The sequence below is a fragment of the Chiloscyllium punctatum genome, chromosome 39 (genome assembly GCF_047496795.1).
Source record: "Chiloscyllium punctatum isolate Juve2018m chromosome 39, sChiPun1.3, whole genome shotgun sequence".
Classification (NCBI taxonomy): domain Eukaryota; kingdom Metazoa; phylum Chordata; class Chondrichthyes; order Orectolobiformes; family Hemiscylliidae; genus Chiloscyllium; species Chiloscyllium punctatum.
In genome coordinates this window covers 60,269,735-60,289,260 of record NC_092777.1, presented here as the reverse complement: position 1 = coordinate 60,289,260, position 19,526 = coordinate 60,269,735, and the positions used below count along the sequence as shown (strand labels likewise).

The 19,526-nt window shown below is 45.1% G+C and overlaps 1 protein-coding gene across 4 annotated transcripts in view; it reads left to right on the top strand.

Annotated features, from left to right (window-relative positions):
* LOC140464124 (protein kinase C alpha type) overlaps positions 1–19,526 on the top strand; it is a 403,957-nt gene that overhangs the window by 360,944 nt on the left and 23,487 nt on the right. For 2 of the 4 annotated variants that reach the window (XM_072558878.1, XM_072558877.1), the window contains 4 exons: positions 4,294–4,374; positions 6,638–6,745; positions 15,586–15,726; positions 19,492–19,521. In XM_072558878.1, coding sequence (XP_072414979.1) covers positions 4,294–4,374; positions 6,638–6,745; positions 15,586–15,726; positions 19,492–19,521 — 360 coding nt within the window. The remainder of the gene's footprint in view (positions 1–4,293; positions 4,375–6,637; positions 6,746–15,585; positions 15,727–19,491; positions 19,522–19,526) is intronic. The other 2 variants (XM_072558880.1, XM_072558879.1) reach the window with 1 other exon arrangement.

Below are 19,526 nucleotides of genomic sequence, written 5' to 3'. Positions count from 1 at the left end.
CCACCAAAGGTAGTATCCCCTTTTTACTTGCCTGCTCACCACAACCCATTCCCCACATCCCGCCCCTTCCTCACCACATCCAGCCTTCCCACTCAATACCCCAATCTGCCTCATTGGTTTCCATTGGCCCTTCTTCATCAGAGCTCAGTACTGCTTCCTCCCACTGGAGGGCGCCCCCCCCCAACTTCAGCCTGCCCACAATATGTAATGGCGGCAGGGATGGCTCTTTTCTCATGCCCATTGGCTGCCCATGCACTTTTCTTTTGGTGGTTTGAGTGTCTGTGTGTATGGGAGAGAGAGAAAGATACAGAGACCAAAGGAGAGACAGACACGAGAAAGAGACAGGGGAGAGATGGAGAAAGAGAGACAGAGACAAGAGAGACTGACAAACACAGAAGGTGAGACAGAGAGAAAACGAGAGGGACAGACAGACAGACAGAGAAGCTGAGAAGTGGGGTGTGGAGAGACAGACAGAGAAAGGCTGGTCAAGCAAACATTGAATTTTACCCCAAATCTCAGCAATTCCATATTGGCCTCAGAAGATTATAGTGTGAGTACTAATACGAAGACAAATACATTCATCCATTAGCTGCAGTTGCAGAAACTACATTTGTATTCCCTCGAGTTTAAAACAGCGAAGGCATCTAATCAAGACATGTACAATGTGGAAAGGATTCGTTGGGTTCCTTTCAGAAATCCTATTTTCTCTGGTGGGGCAAGTCCACAACAAGCTTAGCATAAAAGCAACACTATTTAGAAATGAAATTTGGGAGCATTTTTCATGCTAAGATGGATGGAACTCTCCTTAAGAGGTTGAGAATTTTGGGTAAATACATTTTTCAAGATTCAGACGAACAGATTTATGTTGGGCAAGCGTATTCAAGATAACAGGCCAAAGCCAGAGAGATGGGTTTGAGGAACTGAGATCTCTGTGAATGTCAGAACAGATCAGTGAGGTTAAACAGTCTATTCCTGTTACTGAATGTTTGCTGACCCTTTGGCGTAAATTGAAAGAATGTATAAGATGAAGAAAGAGCGGTTACTCTCTCTACCCTTTACAACATTTACAACAGGTTTGTCCTTCTCCTCCCCAAAAATTATTGAAAGTCGTAACAATTTCTCTAAATCTCTTCGAAACTTGCAAAAACATACTGTAAATTTTGGGTATCTACAGATCATTCTTCATCATTGTTGCCTAATGCTGTGTGACCAAGTGTGTACACTCTCTATTCTGGGTGATTGGAGGAATAGGAGTCTGGGTCTGGCTATATCTCACCCTCATCAGCTTCCTACTATCTACCAACAGTGACAAGAATACAGTAACTCATCCATTTCAGGTGTGATGTCTTCAGTGGGCACCCCTTTGCCAATGGGAGAGCCAGCATTTGCCACACGTACCTCGCTGGAAGCTGCCATGTGTTGTTGTGGGTTGTCATTCTTACCAGTGGTGCCTGTTGCCAAGCAACCAGTTGGTGGTGGTGCCCTCCAGCCCACAGGAAGTGTCACCATTTTCCTATCAGGCCTTTGTTCTGTGTCCATAGAGGTCCTTGAAGTGGAGCAGACTGCAATTGGATTCAAAAGATTTTATCCACAGAAGATTCAAGAATGAGCAACACTGTCTCAAAGTTTGCTGTGTCCATGATAAACTTTTCATTCAGTTAAATAGATTCCAGCTGGAGAAGGGAAAAGACAGTTGGCCAAATGTTTATACATCTTACACCTGCACATTGTCTCTATTTATAGGAAGGTGGCAGAGAATGACTAATCTGCAAGCAAACATTCTGGCACCTAATGCCTGAATATAGAAACCCGCAATGTGATGGGACAAATCTCGAGACCCTTTCTCACGAAGGAGTGCAGCTGCCAAGCAGAGGCAGGTTTCTGCCCTTCTCAACCAACCCCAGCAGAGATCCCCGAAGGTGTCAATGTTACAGAGCTGTGATTGGCTTAAAGCTGCCTGTTTCAACAAAGTATTACAATAGGATCTTGATCAAATGGGCCAATGGGCCAAAAGAGCAGCATATGGAGTTTAATTTAGATAAATGTGAGGTACTGCCTTTTGGAAAAGCAAATCAGGGCAGGACTTATACACTTAATTAGATTAGATTAGATTAGATTAGATTACTTACAGTGTGGAAACAGGCCCTTCGGCCCAACAAGTCCACACCGCCCCGCCGAAGCATAACCCACCCATACCCCTACATCGGCATCTACCCCTTACCTAACGGGCAATTTAGCATAGCCAATTCACCTGACCTGCACATCTTTGTGACTGTGGGAGGAAACCGGAGCACCCGGAGGAAACCCACGCAGACACAGGGAGAACGTGCAAACTCCACACAGTCAGTCGCCTGAGGCGGGAATTGAACCCAGGTCTCTGGCGCTGTGAGGCAGCAGTGCTAACCACTGTGCCACCGTGCCACCCACGGAGGTCCTGGGGAGTGTTGCTGAACAAAGAGACCTTGGAGTGCAGGTTCATACTTCTTTAGAAGTGGAGTCTCAGGTAGATAGGATAGTGAAGGCGGCATTTGGTATGCTTTCCTTTATTGGTCAGAGTATTGAGTACAGGAGTTGGGAGGTCGTGTTGCGGCTGTACAGGACATTGGTTAGGCCACTGCTAGAATATTGTGCACAATTCTGGTTTCCTCTTTTTGGAAGGATGTTGTGAAACTTGAAAGGGTTCAAAAAGGATTTACAAGGATGTTGCTAGGATTGGAGGATTTGAGCTATTGGGAGAGGTTGAATAGGCTGGGGCTGTTTTCCTAGAGGGTGGAGATTGAGGTGTGACCTTATAGAGGTTAATTAAATCATGAGGAGAATGGATAGGGTAAATAGACAAGGTATTTTCCCTAGGATGGGGAAGTCCAGAACTAGAGGGAGTAAGTTTTAAAAGGGACCTAAGGGGCAATGTTTACACGCAGAGGATGGTACGTGTATGGAATGAGCTGCCAGGGAAAGTGGTAGAGGCTGGTACAATTGCAACATTTAAAAACCATCTAGATGGATATATGGATAGGAAGGGTTTAGAGGGACATGGGCCAAGTGCTGGTAAATGGGACATGATTAATTTAAGATATCTAGTCCACGTTGGACTGAAGGGTCTGTTTCCATGCTGTATATCTCTATAACTTTATAAATCTGGAAGGTTATGACTCTATAACTCCATGATTCTGTAACTCTTTGACTCAATGACTCTAGAATTCGATGACTCCAGAACTCGATGATTCTAGAACCCTATAATTTGGATCCTGCTGTTTCCTTCAGACAGTAGGCAAGCTGAACCCAGCCCAGCCACAGATGTCATCACGGTCAAATTCCCCTTCGGTCCGTCCTGTCAGCAGACCATTCCTAAAGGCTCTCAGATATTGTAGGAATGGGGTTGTTAGTGTCTTTAGGTTGCACCACCAAACTTGTGAGAGAATCTCAGTATTACCCAGCGCCATGGGGTTTTGTAAGGCAGAACACGTCACAGCTGTTAAGGCAGAGATTCCCAAAGACCATTCCCACCCCTAAAGACAGTCGTGATCCTCAACATTGTTTGGTTCCAAAATGAACCAAAGAAGGAACGTCCGGCACATCTTCTGCTTGTTTGCTGGTGGGACCATGAGATGGCCTTTCCTGGCTCCCAGCCAACAAGGGTTCCATCAAGATGTGCAAAGCACCATGTTCCTTCCGTAACCCTCGGCCACTCTCTTGGCCATTTTCCCAGGTCTGGGGGAGCTGGATGGGAAATTCTCCACCATTTGCCCCTGTTCCATTAGAATGTCTGATAACATCGTAACCAAACAGAATATCAACAGAAATGGGTTCCACTCTCTCTCCTGACCTCTCAACCCCAGATCCACTATGGACACGAGTAACATTTTGAGGGACAAGTACAGAACTGGAGCAGGATGTGAAACTTCCTATAGTATGGTACAGGACCAGCAGCCTGTGATTGTTCATTCATGTAAAGTCAATGGGTATCACATTGGAATCATCTGGTGTGTGACAAAGCAGAAAATCTTCACCTGGGATCCACTCACTCATTGTGAGAGTGATGAGCATCACTAAAATGGTTTTATCTCTGCGTAACAACTCAAGGATGAGTTGGATCAAAGGGTCTGTCTCTGTGCTGTACAGCTCTATGACTCTATGATATGAAAGAGTCATAGTACTTTTTGCTAAAGTCAATTCTTTCAATAAAGCAAGTTGGAATAGCTGTACAACCAAATATTCTTTTCAAGATATGACTGCAGTTTTTTTTTTCCCAGTTCTTTCCCTCACGTTTTGGATGTTTGTCTTATCTTTCAGATTATTGCTTATCAGCCATATGGAAAATCGGTGGATTGGTGGGCGTATGGAGTATTACTTTATGAAATGCTAGCTGGACAGGTAAGAAACCCTTTGGGGAAGGGAGACTTTGGATGGTTAGATTTTCATGCTGTGCAGAAAGTGATGCCAAAGGATTGATTTTTTTTTTCTGGAGTTTACTCCGTTAAAAATATTTCCTTCTTCAGTATAACACCTATTCCTACAAAACTAATTAGGATTAGGTTTATTGATTAGATCATTTGTCAGAAGAAAAGGTAGTACAGTAAGAGTTTCTGTAAATCAAAAAATAATTAATATCCAGTTGAATAAGGACATTGTCTCAATTTTCATGTTTGAAGACACTATTAGAATTTCAACCTTTCGAAATAATCAAGGGGGCAAAAAGGAGGGGTAGAGGAAGTAAGCAATAGTAATCACGAGAGAGAAAATACGAGGGTAACTCATGGGCCTGAAAGCAGATAGGTCCCCTGGCCTTGATGGGTTGCATCCTAGGATATAAAAGCAAGTAGCTACACAGGTAGTGGATGCCCCAGTTGTAATCTTCTAGGAATGTAAAATGCACATTCTTGATCTTCGGCCAAGGGCTGTGTAAGATTTTACTGAGGCCACAGCTGTGTGTACTTCCGGTTACCATATAATAGGAAGGATATGAATGCTGCAGAGAGGGTGTAGAGGAGTTTCACCAGAAATGTTACCCGTGCTGGAGTGTTTCAGCTATGAAGAGGAACTAGATAGAAGGGATTGTTCTCCTTAAAGCCGAGGAGGCAGAGGCAGGACCTGATTGAGGTGTACAGTTTTATGATGAGCGCAGTTCGAAAGAAAGCTTTTCCCTTAGATCAGTAACCAGGCCTGTCGATGGTAAGGTAAATGGCAGGAGGTTTAAGAAATATCACCCAGACAGTGGAGGGCATCTGGAACATGATCAGTCTAAAGTCCGAATTTGTACAAAATAGGGAAGTTAAGAGGCATTAAAATAAAAGCAAAACTGCAGCCTGAAAGAGAAGGTGGGGTTTAGACTGGTGACTGCTGTCTCTCCCTCTTCGGCAGTGCCTTGGGCCAAAGGCTGACTTGTTTGCTGTCCAGCTCAGTGGGTTCGGAGATGGTCGATGAGTCCAGTGCTGTTGTTTGGAGGATCGGGTAGATGAGTTGTTTGAACTTTGTTTGAAGTTTTGATTTTTTAAAATTTTCTCTGATGCAGTGCAGTGATCTCCTGTGCAGTCTTTCGATGTGGTTGGTGTCTTCCTGAATGAGCCCTGACTGATTAGATTACTTACAGTGTGGAAACAAGCCCTTCGGCCCAACAAGTCCACACCGACCCGCTGAAGCGCAACCCACCCATACCCCTACATCTACCCCTTACCTAACACTACGGGCAATTTAGCATGGCCAACTTACCTGACCTGCACATCTTTGGAGTGTGGGAGGAAACCGGAGCACCCGGAGGAAACCCACGCAGACACGGGGAGAACGTGCAAACTCCACACAGAGAGTCGCCTGAGGCAGGAATTGAACCCGGGTCTCTGGTGCTGTGAGGCAGCAGTGCTAACCACTGTGCCACCATGCCGCCCACTAGCCACAGATTCTTGGGAATTGGCTGGAATGTTCAGTCTTCTCAAGGGTGTTTTGGTATTTGTACCGTCCCTCTCCTCCTGATCTCACAACTCAAGAGCTCTCATGGAGCGAATTGTAATCCTGAACTCCCTCCACCTCTCTGCCTCAGGTTTGAGGATACGATCCTGGATTTACAGTTGGCCTCCAGCACGACATTGGACTGTGGAATTCCCTGCCCAGTGAGGCAGTTGAGGCTTCAGCATGGAATATTTTTAAAGCTAAGATAAATAATTGTTTTTGAACAGTAAAGGAATTAACGGTTACGGTGAGAGGGTGGGTAAGTGGAACTGAGGCCATGAACAGGTCAGCCGTGATTGTACTGAATGATGGAGCAGGCTCGAGGGGCCAAATGGCCTACTCCTGCTCCTCATTCTTATGTTCGTGTGACTAGTTTGGCAACGTGCTAATAAAACTGGGCTGAAAGCTTCAGCTGCTGAGGTGGAACGATACAAGGAGGAGGAGAGACCTCATTGTTGACCATGTTGACTTGGTGAATTGTTGGGCGGCCTTCCTTGCTCCTGGATTGGGAGGATCATGCGGCCCTGTGAGGGAAAACAGGGACAAACATTGTCAATTCTACTTCTGAAATCTCCATGTAAAAGATCGTATAAATATCACTGGAATTCAAAGAGGTGAATAGACCTTCAGGTCTGTTGACAGTTCTAATGAAGCTTTACCTAATGCTTACAATGGTTTGTTTGTATTCTGACAGCCTCCATTTGACGGTGAGGATGAGGATGAGCTTTTCCAGTCTATAATGGAACACAATGTATCATATCCCAAATCAATGACAAAGGAGGCTGTCTTAATCTGCAAGGGGGTAAGATATCGGTCTGCTGTCATGACATCTGAATGTTGTCTGCTAGCGCAATATTTCATGTTGTGAAAGGTTAATTATTATTACTTTAAATAACATGACAAACTGACACGGTTAGGAGTTTTCATGCTGAAACCCGGAATGGGGACTACCAATAATACTACCCAATCCCTTGGAGTTGTGACATTGAATCATAAGCTTTCCCTTGGGGTCTGTCTTTCATTTCAACTTCCATTTGAAAAAGTAGCAATGTATTTCTTTTAAAGTGCCAACTTGCCTCCATTACCAGCCTCCAACCTGTTAACTCAAGTTTCCCTCTCCACACATCCTGCATTTTGCCCGCATTTTCCATTTGCATTTCAAATTTCCAACTGTTGCGATGTTTTGCTTTTGCGTGATCCCAGAACGTTAGATTTCTGAACCCTGTTTGCAGTGGCTCGTGTTTGATCCCTGACCCTTGATAGGCTGAGCTTGGAAGAAGACTTTTAACCACACCATCTGGGATAGATGGTTGGTGTGAATTCTGACTCAGGAAGAAAAGGAGTGAAGGAGCACAGAGAAAATCCAACAAGCCTGGGGGCCCAGCACTCCAGCTGACTTTACCAGCAGGACTTTACGATTGATTCTTTTCATTCCTGATGGACAGCTGACTGGATTGTAGGCTGACAAACCCCAACCCTAAACCTGACCTTAACCCTGACCCTATCTCTGACAAACCCTAACCCTAGGAGAAAGTGAGGACTGCAGATGCTGGAGATCAGAGCTGAAAATGTGTTGCTGGAAAAGCGCAGCAGGTCAGGCAACATCCAAGGACCAGGAGAATCGACGTTTCGGGCATAAGAAAAAGGGCTAATGCCCGAAATGTCAATTCTCCTGCTCCTTGGATGCTGCCTGACCTGCTGCGCTTTTCCAGCAACACATTTTAAACCCAAACCCTAACCATGATCCTGTCTCTGACAAACCCTTCCCCTAACCCTGACCCTATCTCTGCCAAACCCTTCCCCTAACCCTGACCCTATCTCTGCCAAACCCTTCCCCTAACCCTGACCCTATCTCTGCCAAACCCTTCCCCTAACCCTGACCCTATCTCTGACAAACCCTTCCCCTAACCCTGACCCTATCTCTGACAAACCCTTCCCCTAACCCTGACCCTATCTCTGACAAACCCTTCCCCTAACCCTGACCCTATCTCTGACAAACCCTTCCCCTAACCCTGACCCTATCTCTGACAAACCCTTCCCCTAACCCTGACCCTATCTCTGCCAAACCCTTCCCCTAACCCTGACCCTATCTCTGACAAACCCTTCCCCTAACCCTGACCCTATCTCTGCCAAACCCTTCCCCTAACCCTGACCCTATCTCTGACAAACCCTTCCCCTAACCCTGACCCTATCTCTGACAAACCCTTCCCCTAACCCTGACCCTATCTCTGACAAACCCTAACCCTAACCCTGACCCTATCTCTGACAAACCCTAACCCTTACCCTGACCCTATCTCTGACAAACCCTTCCCCTAACCCTGACCCTATCTCTGACAAACCCTAACCCTAACCCTGACCCTATCTCTGACAAACCCTAACCCTAGCCTTGACCTTATTTCTGCCAAACCCTAACCCTGACCCTGACCCTATCTCTGCCAAACCCTAACCCTTACCCTGACCCTGACCCGAACTCTATTGCCTGACAACAAAGCCAGCGCTAAAGAGCTCATCACAAGAGAGACTTTTCTGTGGTCCCTGTTAATGTGGAAGGAGAAGGGGCTTGTTGGATGTGAGGGCAATAGTTGTGAGTGAGTGGGAATCAAAAGGAAGGGAGTGAGAAATTGGGGTCTGGATTGGTGCGGAGGAGGGATTTGCAAAAGGAAAGAATGAGTGTAAAAGTAGATACAGAGGGAACCATTGGGGCTGGAGGCTGAGGTAACCCAAAGGCTAGGTGAGGCTTTTATGGGCAGAGGGGATGCTGAGCAGTTTTCTGAGGGGTGAGGGAAGTGGTCTTGCTTCGCTGGCCTTCAAGGAGTGCTGGATAGGGTAACCAAAAGAGAAAATGCTGGAAAATCTCAGCAGGTCTGGCAGCATCTGTAAGGAGAGAAAAGAGCTGACGTTTCGAGTCTAACTGACTCTTTGTCAAAGCTGTTGTGGTTCTGTTGGCCGAGCTGGGAATTTGTCTTGCAAACGTTTCGTCCCCTGTCTAGGTGACATCCTCAGTGCTTGGGAGCCTCCTGTGAAGCGCTTCTGTGCTGTTTCCTCCGGCATTTATAGTGGCCTGTCTCTGCCGCTTCCGGTTGTCAGTTCGAGCTGTCCGTTGCAGTGGCCGGTATATTGGGTCCAGGTCGATGTGTTTGTTGATAGAGTCTGTGGATGAGTGCCATGCCTCTAGGAATTCCCTGGCTGTTCTCTGTTTGGCTTGCCCTATAATGGTAGTGTTGTCCCAGTCGAATTCATGTTGCTTGTCATCTGTGTGTGTGGCTACTAAGGATAGCTGGTCGTGTCATTTCATGGCTAGTTGGTGTTCATGGATGCGGATCGTTAGCTGTCTTCCTGTTTGTCCGATGTAGTGTTTTCTGCAGTCCTTGCATGGGATTTTGTACACTACATTGGTTTTGCTCATGTTGGGTATTGGGTCCTTTGTTCTGGTGAGTTGTCTGAGCGTGGCTGTTGGTTTGTGTGCTGTTATGAGTCCTAGTGGTCGCAGTAGTCTGGCTGTCAGTTCGGAAATGCTCCTGATGTATGGTAGTGTGGCTAGTCCTTTGGGTTGCGGCATGTCCTCGTTCCGTTGTCTTTCCCTGAGGCATCTGTTGATGAAATTGCGAGGTTATCCGTTTTTGGCGAATACTTTGTATAGGTGTTCTTCTTCCTCTTTTTGCAGTTCTGGTGTGCTGCAGTGTGTTGTGGCCCTTTTGAATAGTGTCTTGATGCAACTTCGTTTGTGTGTGTTGGGGTGGTTGCTTTCATAGTTTAGGACTTGGTCTGTGTGTGTGGCTTTCCTGTATACCTTTGTGGTGAATTCTCCGTTCGGTGTTCTCTGTACCATCACGTCTAGGAATGGGAGTTGGTTGTCCTTTTCTTCCTCTCTAGTGAATCGGATTCCTGTGAGTGTGGCGTTGATGATCTGGTGTGTGTTCTCTATTTCTGTGTTTTTAATGATTACAAAGGTGTCATCCACATATCTGACCCAGAGTTTGGGTTGAATTAGCAGTAAGACTATTTGTTCTAATCTTTGCATTACTGCTTCTGCTATGAGTCCAGAGATGGGTGAGCCCATGGGTGTTCTGTTGATTTGTTCGTATATTTGATTGTTGAATGTGAAGTGTGTTGTGAGGCACAAGTCCAGTAGTTTAAGTTTGCTGTCTTTGTTGATAGGTTCAACGTCCTGTTGTCTGTTATGTCTGTCCAGCAGGTTGGCTATTGTTTCTTTGGCTAGGGTTTTGTCGATGGAGGTGAACAGTGCCGTTACATCGAATGAGATCATAGTTTCTTCCTTGTCTATGTGTATATTTCTGATGATGTCCAAGAATTCCTGTGTTGATTGTATAGATTGTCTGGATCCGCTGATCAGGTGTTTCAGTTTCTGCTGTAGTTCTTTAGCCAGTTTGTGAGATGGTGTCCCTGGTAGTGATACTATGGGTCTGAGTGGGATGTCTGGTTTGTGCACTTTGGGTAGTCCATAGAATCTGGGGGTGTTGTTGCTTTCAGGTTTCATTCTTTGTAGGTCAAACCTGGTTATCTGTCCGTTTTTTTGTCGATTCCCCAGTGTGTTGTTTATCCTATTGGTGAGCTGTGGGGTGGGGTCAAACTCCCTCTTTTGGTAGGTGTTGGTATCTGTAAGTAGTTCTTGTGCTTTTTGAATGGACTCTGCTTTGTCCAGGATGACTGTCATTCTACCTTTGTCTGCTGGTAGTATGATTATGTTCTTATCGTTTCTTAGTGATTTTAGTGCTTCCCTCTCCTTGGGGTTGAGATTATGTGTTTGTCTTTTTCTTGTTATCAGCGGTACGATACTTTGTCTCACAGTTTGTTGTGTCTCTTCTGTCAGTCCATTGTTCCTGAGAGTGCATTCTAGTGTTGCTAGGAAGTCTGCTGTCTTGGCGTCCCTGTGGTTATAGTTGAGTCCCTTGGCCAGTATTGTTCTTTCCGTGTCTGTGAGCTGTCTGTGGGAGAGGTTTCTAACCCAGGAGTGTGTTGTGGTATCCTCGCTGTTGTGTGTTAGTTTGGCCATTTTTTCTTTTAGTGCCATTTGTTTGCGGTGTGTTGTCCTGTTCTATCCTATGGTGATGGCCTGTTCTATGGTCTGGGTCCATTCCTGATTGGTGGTTTTGACAAAGCTTTGACAAAGGGTCAGTTAGACTCGAAACGTCAGCTCTTTTCTCTCCTTACAGATGCTGCCAGACCTGCTGAGATTTTCCAGCATTTTCTCTTTTGGTTTCAGATTCCAGCATCCGCAGTAATTTGCTTTAATCCAGTGCTGGATAGGGTGTTGACCTCATCAAACTAACAGCTTCCACCTCGAGCTTTTTAAACCTCTGAGCTTTCAGTGCCAATGGAAACCTGGCTGGCCACTGTTTAAATTTCAGCCATGGTCCCAATTACCCCAGCAGAGCCTGACTTAAATCACCATTTCATTTTAATCATCTTAAATCATCTTTATCGCGTGTTGCCTGGCACATTTAAAATATCAGTGTTGGTGACACGTCCCCAATTTTATGAACTTGAATCCTCTTCCTGCCTGATATGAGTATAACTTGCCGCTGCCAGATAAAGATGAAAACAAAGCTTACAATTGCAGTATGGCCTTGTCAAGAATGTGTTGTTCAAGAACTTGCAGTTGTTATCTCCCCAGCTGATGGTAATACTGAACAAGTCCAATCCCAGAGTGAAACCTGGCTTCATACACTAGAGGTTTCATTTCTTGTCTTGGTTACCATGAAAGGCAGTTGCTGATAAGAGGCCGTCAATATGCTTCTTAAGCAAAAGAACATAAAAGAAACAAGCAACAGAATTGTATTAAACTATTTCATTGGTTCTTGTATAATCTAATTACAAATATCATAAAGGAAGACTCATCCCTTTTATCCCAGCAATATCCTTACAGATACTCAAACCTCAGTGAAAACTCACTCTCGACTTCTGCTAAAGCTTCTTATTCATTTGGCACAGCTGTAATCAGTTTCCTTTTTGGTAAATTTCTGTTGTGCATTCACTTAGTGTTGTTTCCTTTACCTAATGTCTCTCCCCGATATCCTTAAACCAAACTGCTAACTCAGTTCACTTATTATTTAACATGGCTTCCCCAAACTCATGTTTTCAACAGCCTTGTTGAATATTTCTTCTAGGTTGTTGCCTTCTCACTGAATTCTGGGCAACTCAGCAAATCCCCCCATCCCTAACTGCTCGGAGACTGGGAATTACCTCATGTCTGCTGTTTAGGAATTGTCTCTGAATCAAATTGCTTCCTAACAATTACCTCCCAGGGAACGTGTTGGTCAATTATCTGAAATCTGAATCCCTGAAATTGTAGGGACACTAGTAGGGACATGAAATTGTGGGGACCACTTGTAAATGCTGTTTTTGAACTTATTCAAAATGACTTTCTGGCCATAAGAACCACTGAAAGACTAGAATCAGTTTTTACCTACTTTAGAATCTAATTTCTCAAATCATAATAACATACTCTGAAACTTCATAACAGTGACATACTTTTAAAAAATGCCTTTGGAAAACAGCAAACGTGAACTTACACCATGGAGTGGCAACGTATAAATGTGTTCAGTGCATCGTGGGAAATTCTTTTGTATGTTGCTTTAGTGGAGCTTCTTTAATCCATCCCCATAAACAGGGCAACTCATCCATTAAAGTAGCAGACAAAGAAATTTCAGACAAAGTATTCACATCCTGCTATCTACACAGTGTCACTTGAAGGTGGCAACTTCTTTATATGCCAAATACAGCAGCTTGATGCTATAATTAACCGTCAATGAAGTCAACATAATGAGAATTACACATCCTTTCTAAAATAAACACTTGAAGAACAATTGCAATTTTTTTTAAACTTTCTGTCAGATTTATGAAGTATTTTGGGAGACATTAAGACCTAAAGGTATTGACGGGCAAAGAGGGGTCAGTTCGGGAAAACTGCAGGTCTGGCCCCTTTCTGGGAACAGCCCCCTGGCTTGAAGCAGAGGGAGGCAGGGGGATGCTGCTGGAGAGGGACAGGCAGTGAGGCAGTGGGACCAGGGGCAACAGCTGGGGAGGTCAAATGGGCAGACACTGCCCAGACGGGTGGTGGGCTGCTCCACCTTGTTAGCAGCACCTACTCAAATGCTTTCTGTGGTGTGTCCTGGCCAGCTGATATCACAGGCTGATTGTCACCGCAGCCAGGGTGGCCCTGTGGATCTGTTGGATTTGGAGTGCGCGTTGCCAACATTGAAGCTGACTGACATAGTACACGCGTGTGCAGGCAGTCCCCGTGATGTCAGTCAGCCATGACAGGATCTCTGACCATGTGGATCTCTGACCCACTCAGGCACACACAGCTGACTCTTCAGGGATTTCACAATCTGCCTCTGTTTTTATTTGAGCTATTTGTTTATTTTTTCAAATTGCTTAAAGCATTTATTTCCATCAAATTAACAGAGCAGATCTTGTAAATACTCTAGGCTTTGAAGGATATATTTTAACATTTTAACTCAAATATTAACGTGATGACGTCAAACCTTTTTTGCCTGGTGGAAATTTGGAGTGAGGTGATTCTAGATGGAAACAATTCTTCCCATAAGGAAAAGGAGTTTAATCAGACAATTAAAAACAACCAGTTTCTCTATTCTCTCCTTATGCATTATTCTGTAGCCACATTCTCAACATCAGACAGGATCTCTGACTTTTGTTTTATTTTCTATAACACAGTCTCCACAAATGTAGGCCACGGCAAAATCCATCAGTATATTGGAGCATCAAGTGAAGTAATTAACTGACTGGGGATTTGGAAGAGTAGAGAGAACAGGAAATGAATTCATAGAATCACTACAGTGTGGAACAGGCCATTAGGCCCAACAGGACCACAACGACCCTTTGAAGAGTATCCCACCCAGATGCATTCCCCTACCCTACTAGTCTACATTTACCCCTGAGTAATGCACCCAACCTACACATCCCTGAACACTGGGCAATTTAGCATGGCCAGTTCACCCAACAGCACCTAGAGGAAACCCACGCAGACACGGGGAGAATGTGCAAACTCCACACAGACAGTCACCTGACAGTGGAATCGAACCCGGGTCCCTTGGCGCTGTGAGGCAGTAGCGCTAACCACTGAGCCATCATGCCGCCCTTGTCAGCTGTTTCCAATGACAATGCAGCCTCACGGCTCCATCTTTGTCTGTTATTCTGGTTCTGTGGAGTGACAGCACTGCAATGCTGGGTTTGTGTGCATATGCAGGCATTGCACCACCTTGCACTGGCATCGACACCAAACGTAGCCTTTTGAAAGATACATTCCTGGAATGTAGATGTTGCTGACAAGACCAGCATTTATTGGCTGTCTCCAGCTGCCTTTGAAAAGAGTTGATAATGTGTTGCTGGAAAAGCGCAGCAGGTCAGGCAGCATCCAAGGAGCAGGAGAATCGACGTTTCGGGCATGAGCCCTTCTTCAGGAATGAGGAGAGTGTGTCCAGCAGGCTAAGATAAAAGGTAGGGAGGAGGGACTTGGGGGAGGGGCGTTGGAAATGCGATAGGTGGAGGGAGGTTAAGGTGACGGTGAAAGGCCGGAGTGGGGGTGGGGGTGGAGAGGTCAGGAAGAAGATTGCAGGTTAGGAAGGTGGTGCTGAGTTTGAGGGTTGGGACTGAGACATGGTGGGGGGAGGGGAAATGAGGAAACTGAGAAATCCGAGTTCATCCCTTGTGGTTGGAGGGTTCCTAGGCGGAAGATGAGGTGCTCTTCCTCCAGCCGTCGTGTTGCTATGGTCTGGCGATGGAGGAGTCCAAGGACCTGCATGTCCTTGGTGGAGTGGGAGGGGGAGTTGAAGTGTTGAGCCACGGGGTGGTTGGGTTGGTTGATCTGGGTGTCCCAGAGGTGTTCTCTGAAATGTTCCGCAAGTAGGCGGCCTGTCTCCCCAATATAGAGGAGGCCACATCAGGTGCAGCGGATGCAGTAAATGATGTATGTGGAGGTGCAAGTGAATTTGTGGTGGAAATGGAAGGATCCCTTGGGGTCTTGGAGGGAAGTAAGGGGGGAGGTGTGGGCGCACGTTTTGCATTTCTTGCGGTTGCAGGGGAAGGTGCCGGGAGTGGAGGTTGGGTTGGTGGGGGGGTATGGACCTGACGAGGGAGTCACGGAGGGAGTGGTCTTTTTGGAATGCTGATAGAGGAGGGGAGGGAAATATATCCCTGGTGGTGGGGTCCGTTTGGATAGGGGAGGGGAGGGAAATTTTCTGATCTCCAGCATCTGCAGTCCTCACTTTCTCCTTTGAAAAGAGTTGCCAAACTGAACCATCACCGTGCTACCCTGTAGGGATGACCCAGCAATAATAATGAATTGTGATATATTTGTATGATTTGGAGATGCTGGTGTTGGACTGGGGTGGACAAGGTTAAAAATCACACAACACCAGGTTATAGTCCAACAGGTTTAATTGGAAGCACTAGCTTTTGGAGCGCCGCTCCTTCATCAGATATGTCCGAATAGTGTGCAACTTAAAGGAGAATTTGATGAGATGATGAAAATTGCTGTTTCAGCTTTTTAACTTCCAAGATGGATAGCCCACTGATTCTGCAAAGCACGCACCTTGCAAGCTATCTTCAGTGACCTGATTTATTTTATCTCAAGCTTTTTAAAAAAAATCTCTTTTGCAGCTAATGACGAAACATCCAGCAAAGCGTCTTGGCTGTGGAGCGGAGGGAGAGAGAGATATTCGAGATCATGCTTTCTTCCGGAGAATTGATTGGGAGAAACTGGAACAAAGAGAGATACAGCCTCCATTCAAGCCAAAAGTGGTGAGTGTCGCTGAAATAGAGACACATTGATGTCACATTTAGGAAATCTAGGCTGTCTGCACGTGTAGAAGCAGCTTATAACACAACACTTTGATTCAGGAAATAGTTGGGCTGAGACTGTAGAACTGAACAAAATATAGGTCAGACACAATTTATGTAGGTGGCTTCAAACATCCATCTCCAGTTCAACATTGTCTAAGGGTTTCGAATTAAAATTTATTCAGAAAGTGGTTTCCTTTAGGTGCTCTTTTCAGGGTTATAAAGAAATAATCTAACATTAGAGGTTATTCCCAGACACAGAGCCCCCAGCACTGATGGGAAAGGCAAGTGTGCATCCAGTATATCTAACTGACATGCTTGCCTGTGGCAAATTGTGTGTTATATTGTGGGAATTTATAGCACAGTGTAGAAAATAAAGCCAGCCTGGTTCCTCACAGAAACGTGAGGGAAGTCAAATATTTTTGAATCATAACAGACCGATTTCTACACTTCTAAAACAATAAAATACTTCTTTATTCGTTTTGATTATGAGATGATCTTGACTGTATCCAGAGAAGCTGTACATCTCTTGTCAGCAGGATTTGAGGGGGTTCATCCTTCCTGCATGCAGTGACTAAGTTGCTAAGAGTCTCTTTGTTTTGCAAAAGAAAGGATTGACAGGGTGGAGGATTTGTGGGTGGTGTTTAAGCTCATTCCTGTAACATGGTACAGCCTCACAGTATGACAAGATGCCATGGTAATGCTGACTTTAGCAAGATGTCAAGCAGTTTTCCCACAAGGAAGGGGAAAACTGAAGAGTTAGTCACCCTGCATTACTCCCACCAGCTTTCTTAAGAAATAAGAAAGAGAGACTACGTATCCCATTTAGCTGTATTCAGTGAAAGTCCACTAATACTAGAGAGGAATAGTTCCACTAATACTAGAGAGGAATAGTTCTTAAACTGTTGACGATATTTAAAATCCATGACAAATATATTCAGACTCCATAAACGCATATGAACATAAAACTCAGATTGACATTGATGCAATAGGTCTTTATGTGACCACAGCAAGGACCATGCATTTATTCCATTTGTGGTTCAGCAGCAAACGGTGCAAGTCTGACACTCTTCACCAAAAGCAAGCTAACTGTTTTCCTTTTTAGTTATGATTCCAGCAGATTAGTTTTGCAGGGTCCTGCAATTCTGACATGAAACAAATCCAGATCAGGAAGGTTATTTAACCCACCTCCATAGGAACATCCTGCTAGTCCCCCGGGCAACATTGGGTTTTTTTTAATGATTCTAAGCTTTTCTGCTCCACTTTTCAATGCACAGTAACTGGCTGATCACCACTCTGGATGAAGAGCTAATTGCACTGTGTCTCGAGATTTCCAAAAACCATTTGGCAAAGTTCGACACAAAATTGTTTGAGCTCAAAGCAGTGATGATTCGAGTTAAGTAACAACTTATATTTATGTAGCACCTTTATCATAACTAAACATTTCAGGCATTTCACAAGAGTGTTACAAAGCAAAACTTGGCTCAAAGCCATCATAACGCAACATTCCAAACAGTAGCCAAGGAGGTGGGGCGCATCTTAAAGAAGGAAAACAGGACGGAGAGGTTTGGGAAGGGAATTCTAGAGCTTCAGGCCTTGGTGGCTGGGGGCAGGATCACCAATGATCCAGCAATTAAAATCCGGTTCTTCCAAAGGCCAGAATTAAATAAATGCAGGTATCTTGGGGCGGCACAGTGGCTCAGTGGTTAGCGCTGCAGCCTCACAGCGCCAGGGATCCAGGTTCAATTCTTGCCTCGGGCGACTGTCTGTGTGGAGTTTGCACTTTCTCCCTGTGTCTGCATGGGTTTCCTCCAGGTACTCCAGTTTCCTCCCATAATCTAAAGATGCGCAGGTCAGGTGGTTTGGCCATGCTAAATTGCTCATAGTGTTAGGTGCATTAGTAAATATAGGGTAGGGGAATGGGCCTGGGCGGGTTACTCTTCGGAGAGTCGGTGTGGACTTGTTGGGCCGAAGGGCCTGTTTCCACATGGTAGGGAATCTAATCTAATCTGATCTCATCCTAAAGCGTTTTGAGGCTAGAGTGGATTATAAATTTAGGGAGGGGAAAGCCCATGGAGGGATTTGAAAACAAAGGGATCTTTGAAACCAGAGGTGTTGCTTGTTCAGGAGCTATTGTGACTTACTAACCACAGGGAGAATGGACAGACCGGAGATGGTGAGAGTAAGGGTATGAACAGAGTCTAGAATGGCCTCGGTTTATCCAGGGTAGAGTGTGCAAAGTCAGTCAAGAGTGTGTGTGTTCAATTCTAGAGGCTGCAACAAAGGCGTTGGTGAGGGTTTCAGCAGCAGATGAGCCAATGGAGGCAGTGTAACCAAGGTGGGCACCATCCGAATGATGGTGGACTTGGGAGCTGACCTCTGCATCAGAGAGCAGTGGAGTCAGGGACATTGAATATTTTTAAGATAGAGGCTGACAGATTCTCATCAGGCAAGGAAGTCAGAGGTTGCTTAGGGAGGAATGTGGAATACAAACAGATTGGCCATAATCTTATTGAATGGCAGAGCAAGCTGAAGGGCCTGTGTGCTCTCCTCCTGCTCCGACTATGTGTGAACTATCACACTGAGGCTGCTAACGATTAGCTGCTGCCTCATGTAGAGGGACGGAGCCCGTGGTTGGGGAAGAGAATCTGTAACAGGGACCAGCAGCAATGGCCTCAGGCTTCCCAATGTTTACTTGCAGGAGCTTTCTGTTCATCCTGGACTGGATGTCAGGCAGGCAGCAGAGAGGTAGTGGTGAATGAGAGTCATCAGTGTAAAAACCCAATGTGTTTGAGAATGATATCATCATGGGACAGCATGCAGATGGAGAGGACACAGATTCATCCCTGAGGGACCTCAGAGATAAAAGTGTGAGAGTCCAGAATTGGAAAGGAAGCCTTTACACTTCCAACGTGATTAGACAGATTGAAATGGAACCTGGGTGACTGTGGCAAGACCTTGGAAAACAGTGGTATGCTCATCCATCCTGCTGATAGGTGGAGAGGGACAAGGAAGATTAGTTTAACATGGCCATAGTCCCACGGTAAGGAACTTGTTGAAAGTCGAACATTGATGGACTTTTGTTGACGGAGTCATCCTGAGGTTAGGGGCAACACTGAGTACTCCAAGGGCAAGAAATGGAATCATTGCTGTCAGTGGTTTGTAGAAATGAATTGAATTCAAACCCTTATTGTAAAAGGATCAACTTTGCCAGTGACTCCAAATTACATGAGGAGTTGAAATCAAAGAAGCTAGTTCAGAAATGACACAACAAATGGGTAAGATATTTAAATGGGCATAGCAGACAATGCAGCACTTCCTTAGTACCACACAGAAGTATCATCCGAGGTTTGATTGTGGACTTGTGTTGAGGCTTAACCTTCTGACTTGGGAAAGATTGCTATCCACTGAATCATGGCCGGCATGGAAAAAGAGGCCAAATATCACATAACAACATTTCAAAACAGACTTGAGTTTAGATTTGACAGTCCACGGAGTGACAGATGGTCGACTTCCTTTGCCCAGCACTATTTCCTGCAATGAGTTCTTGTTATCAGTGATATTTAAAAACACTTTACAACAGACTTTCTAATTTTAATTTGCAGTGAAATTAGTAGCTTTAATGTTTGATGAACATTCAAAATCTCAACATAAGACTGGACAGACAGTGTATCAACAGAGGGTTTGTTTTAAAGAGCAGATCTCAAGTTAGTTTTCATTTTACAGAGCACTTCAAACAACGCAGGTATCTCTCATGTAAG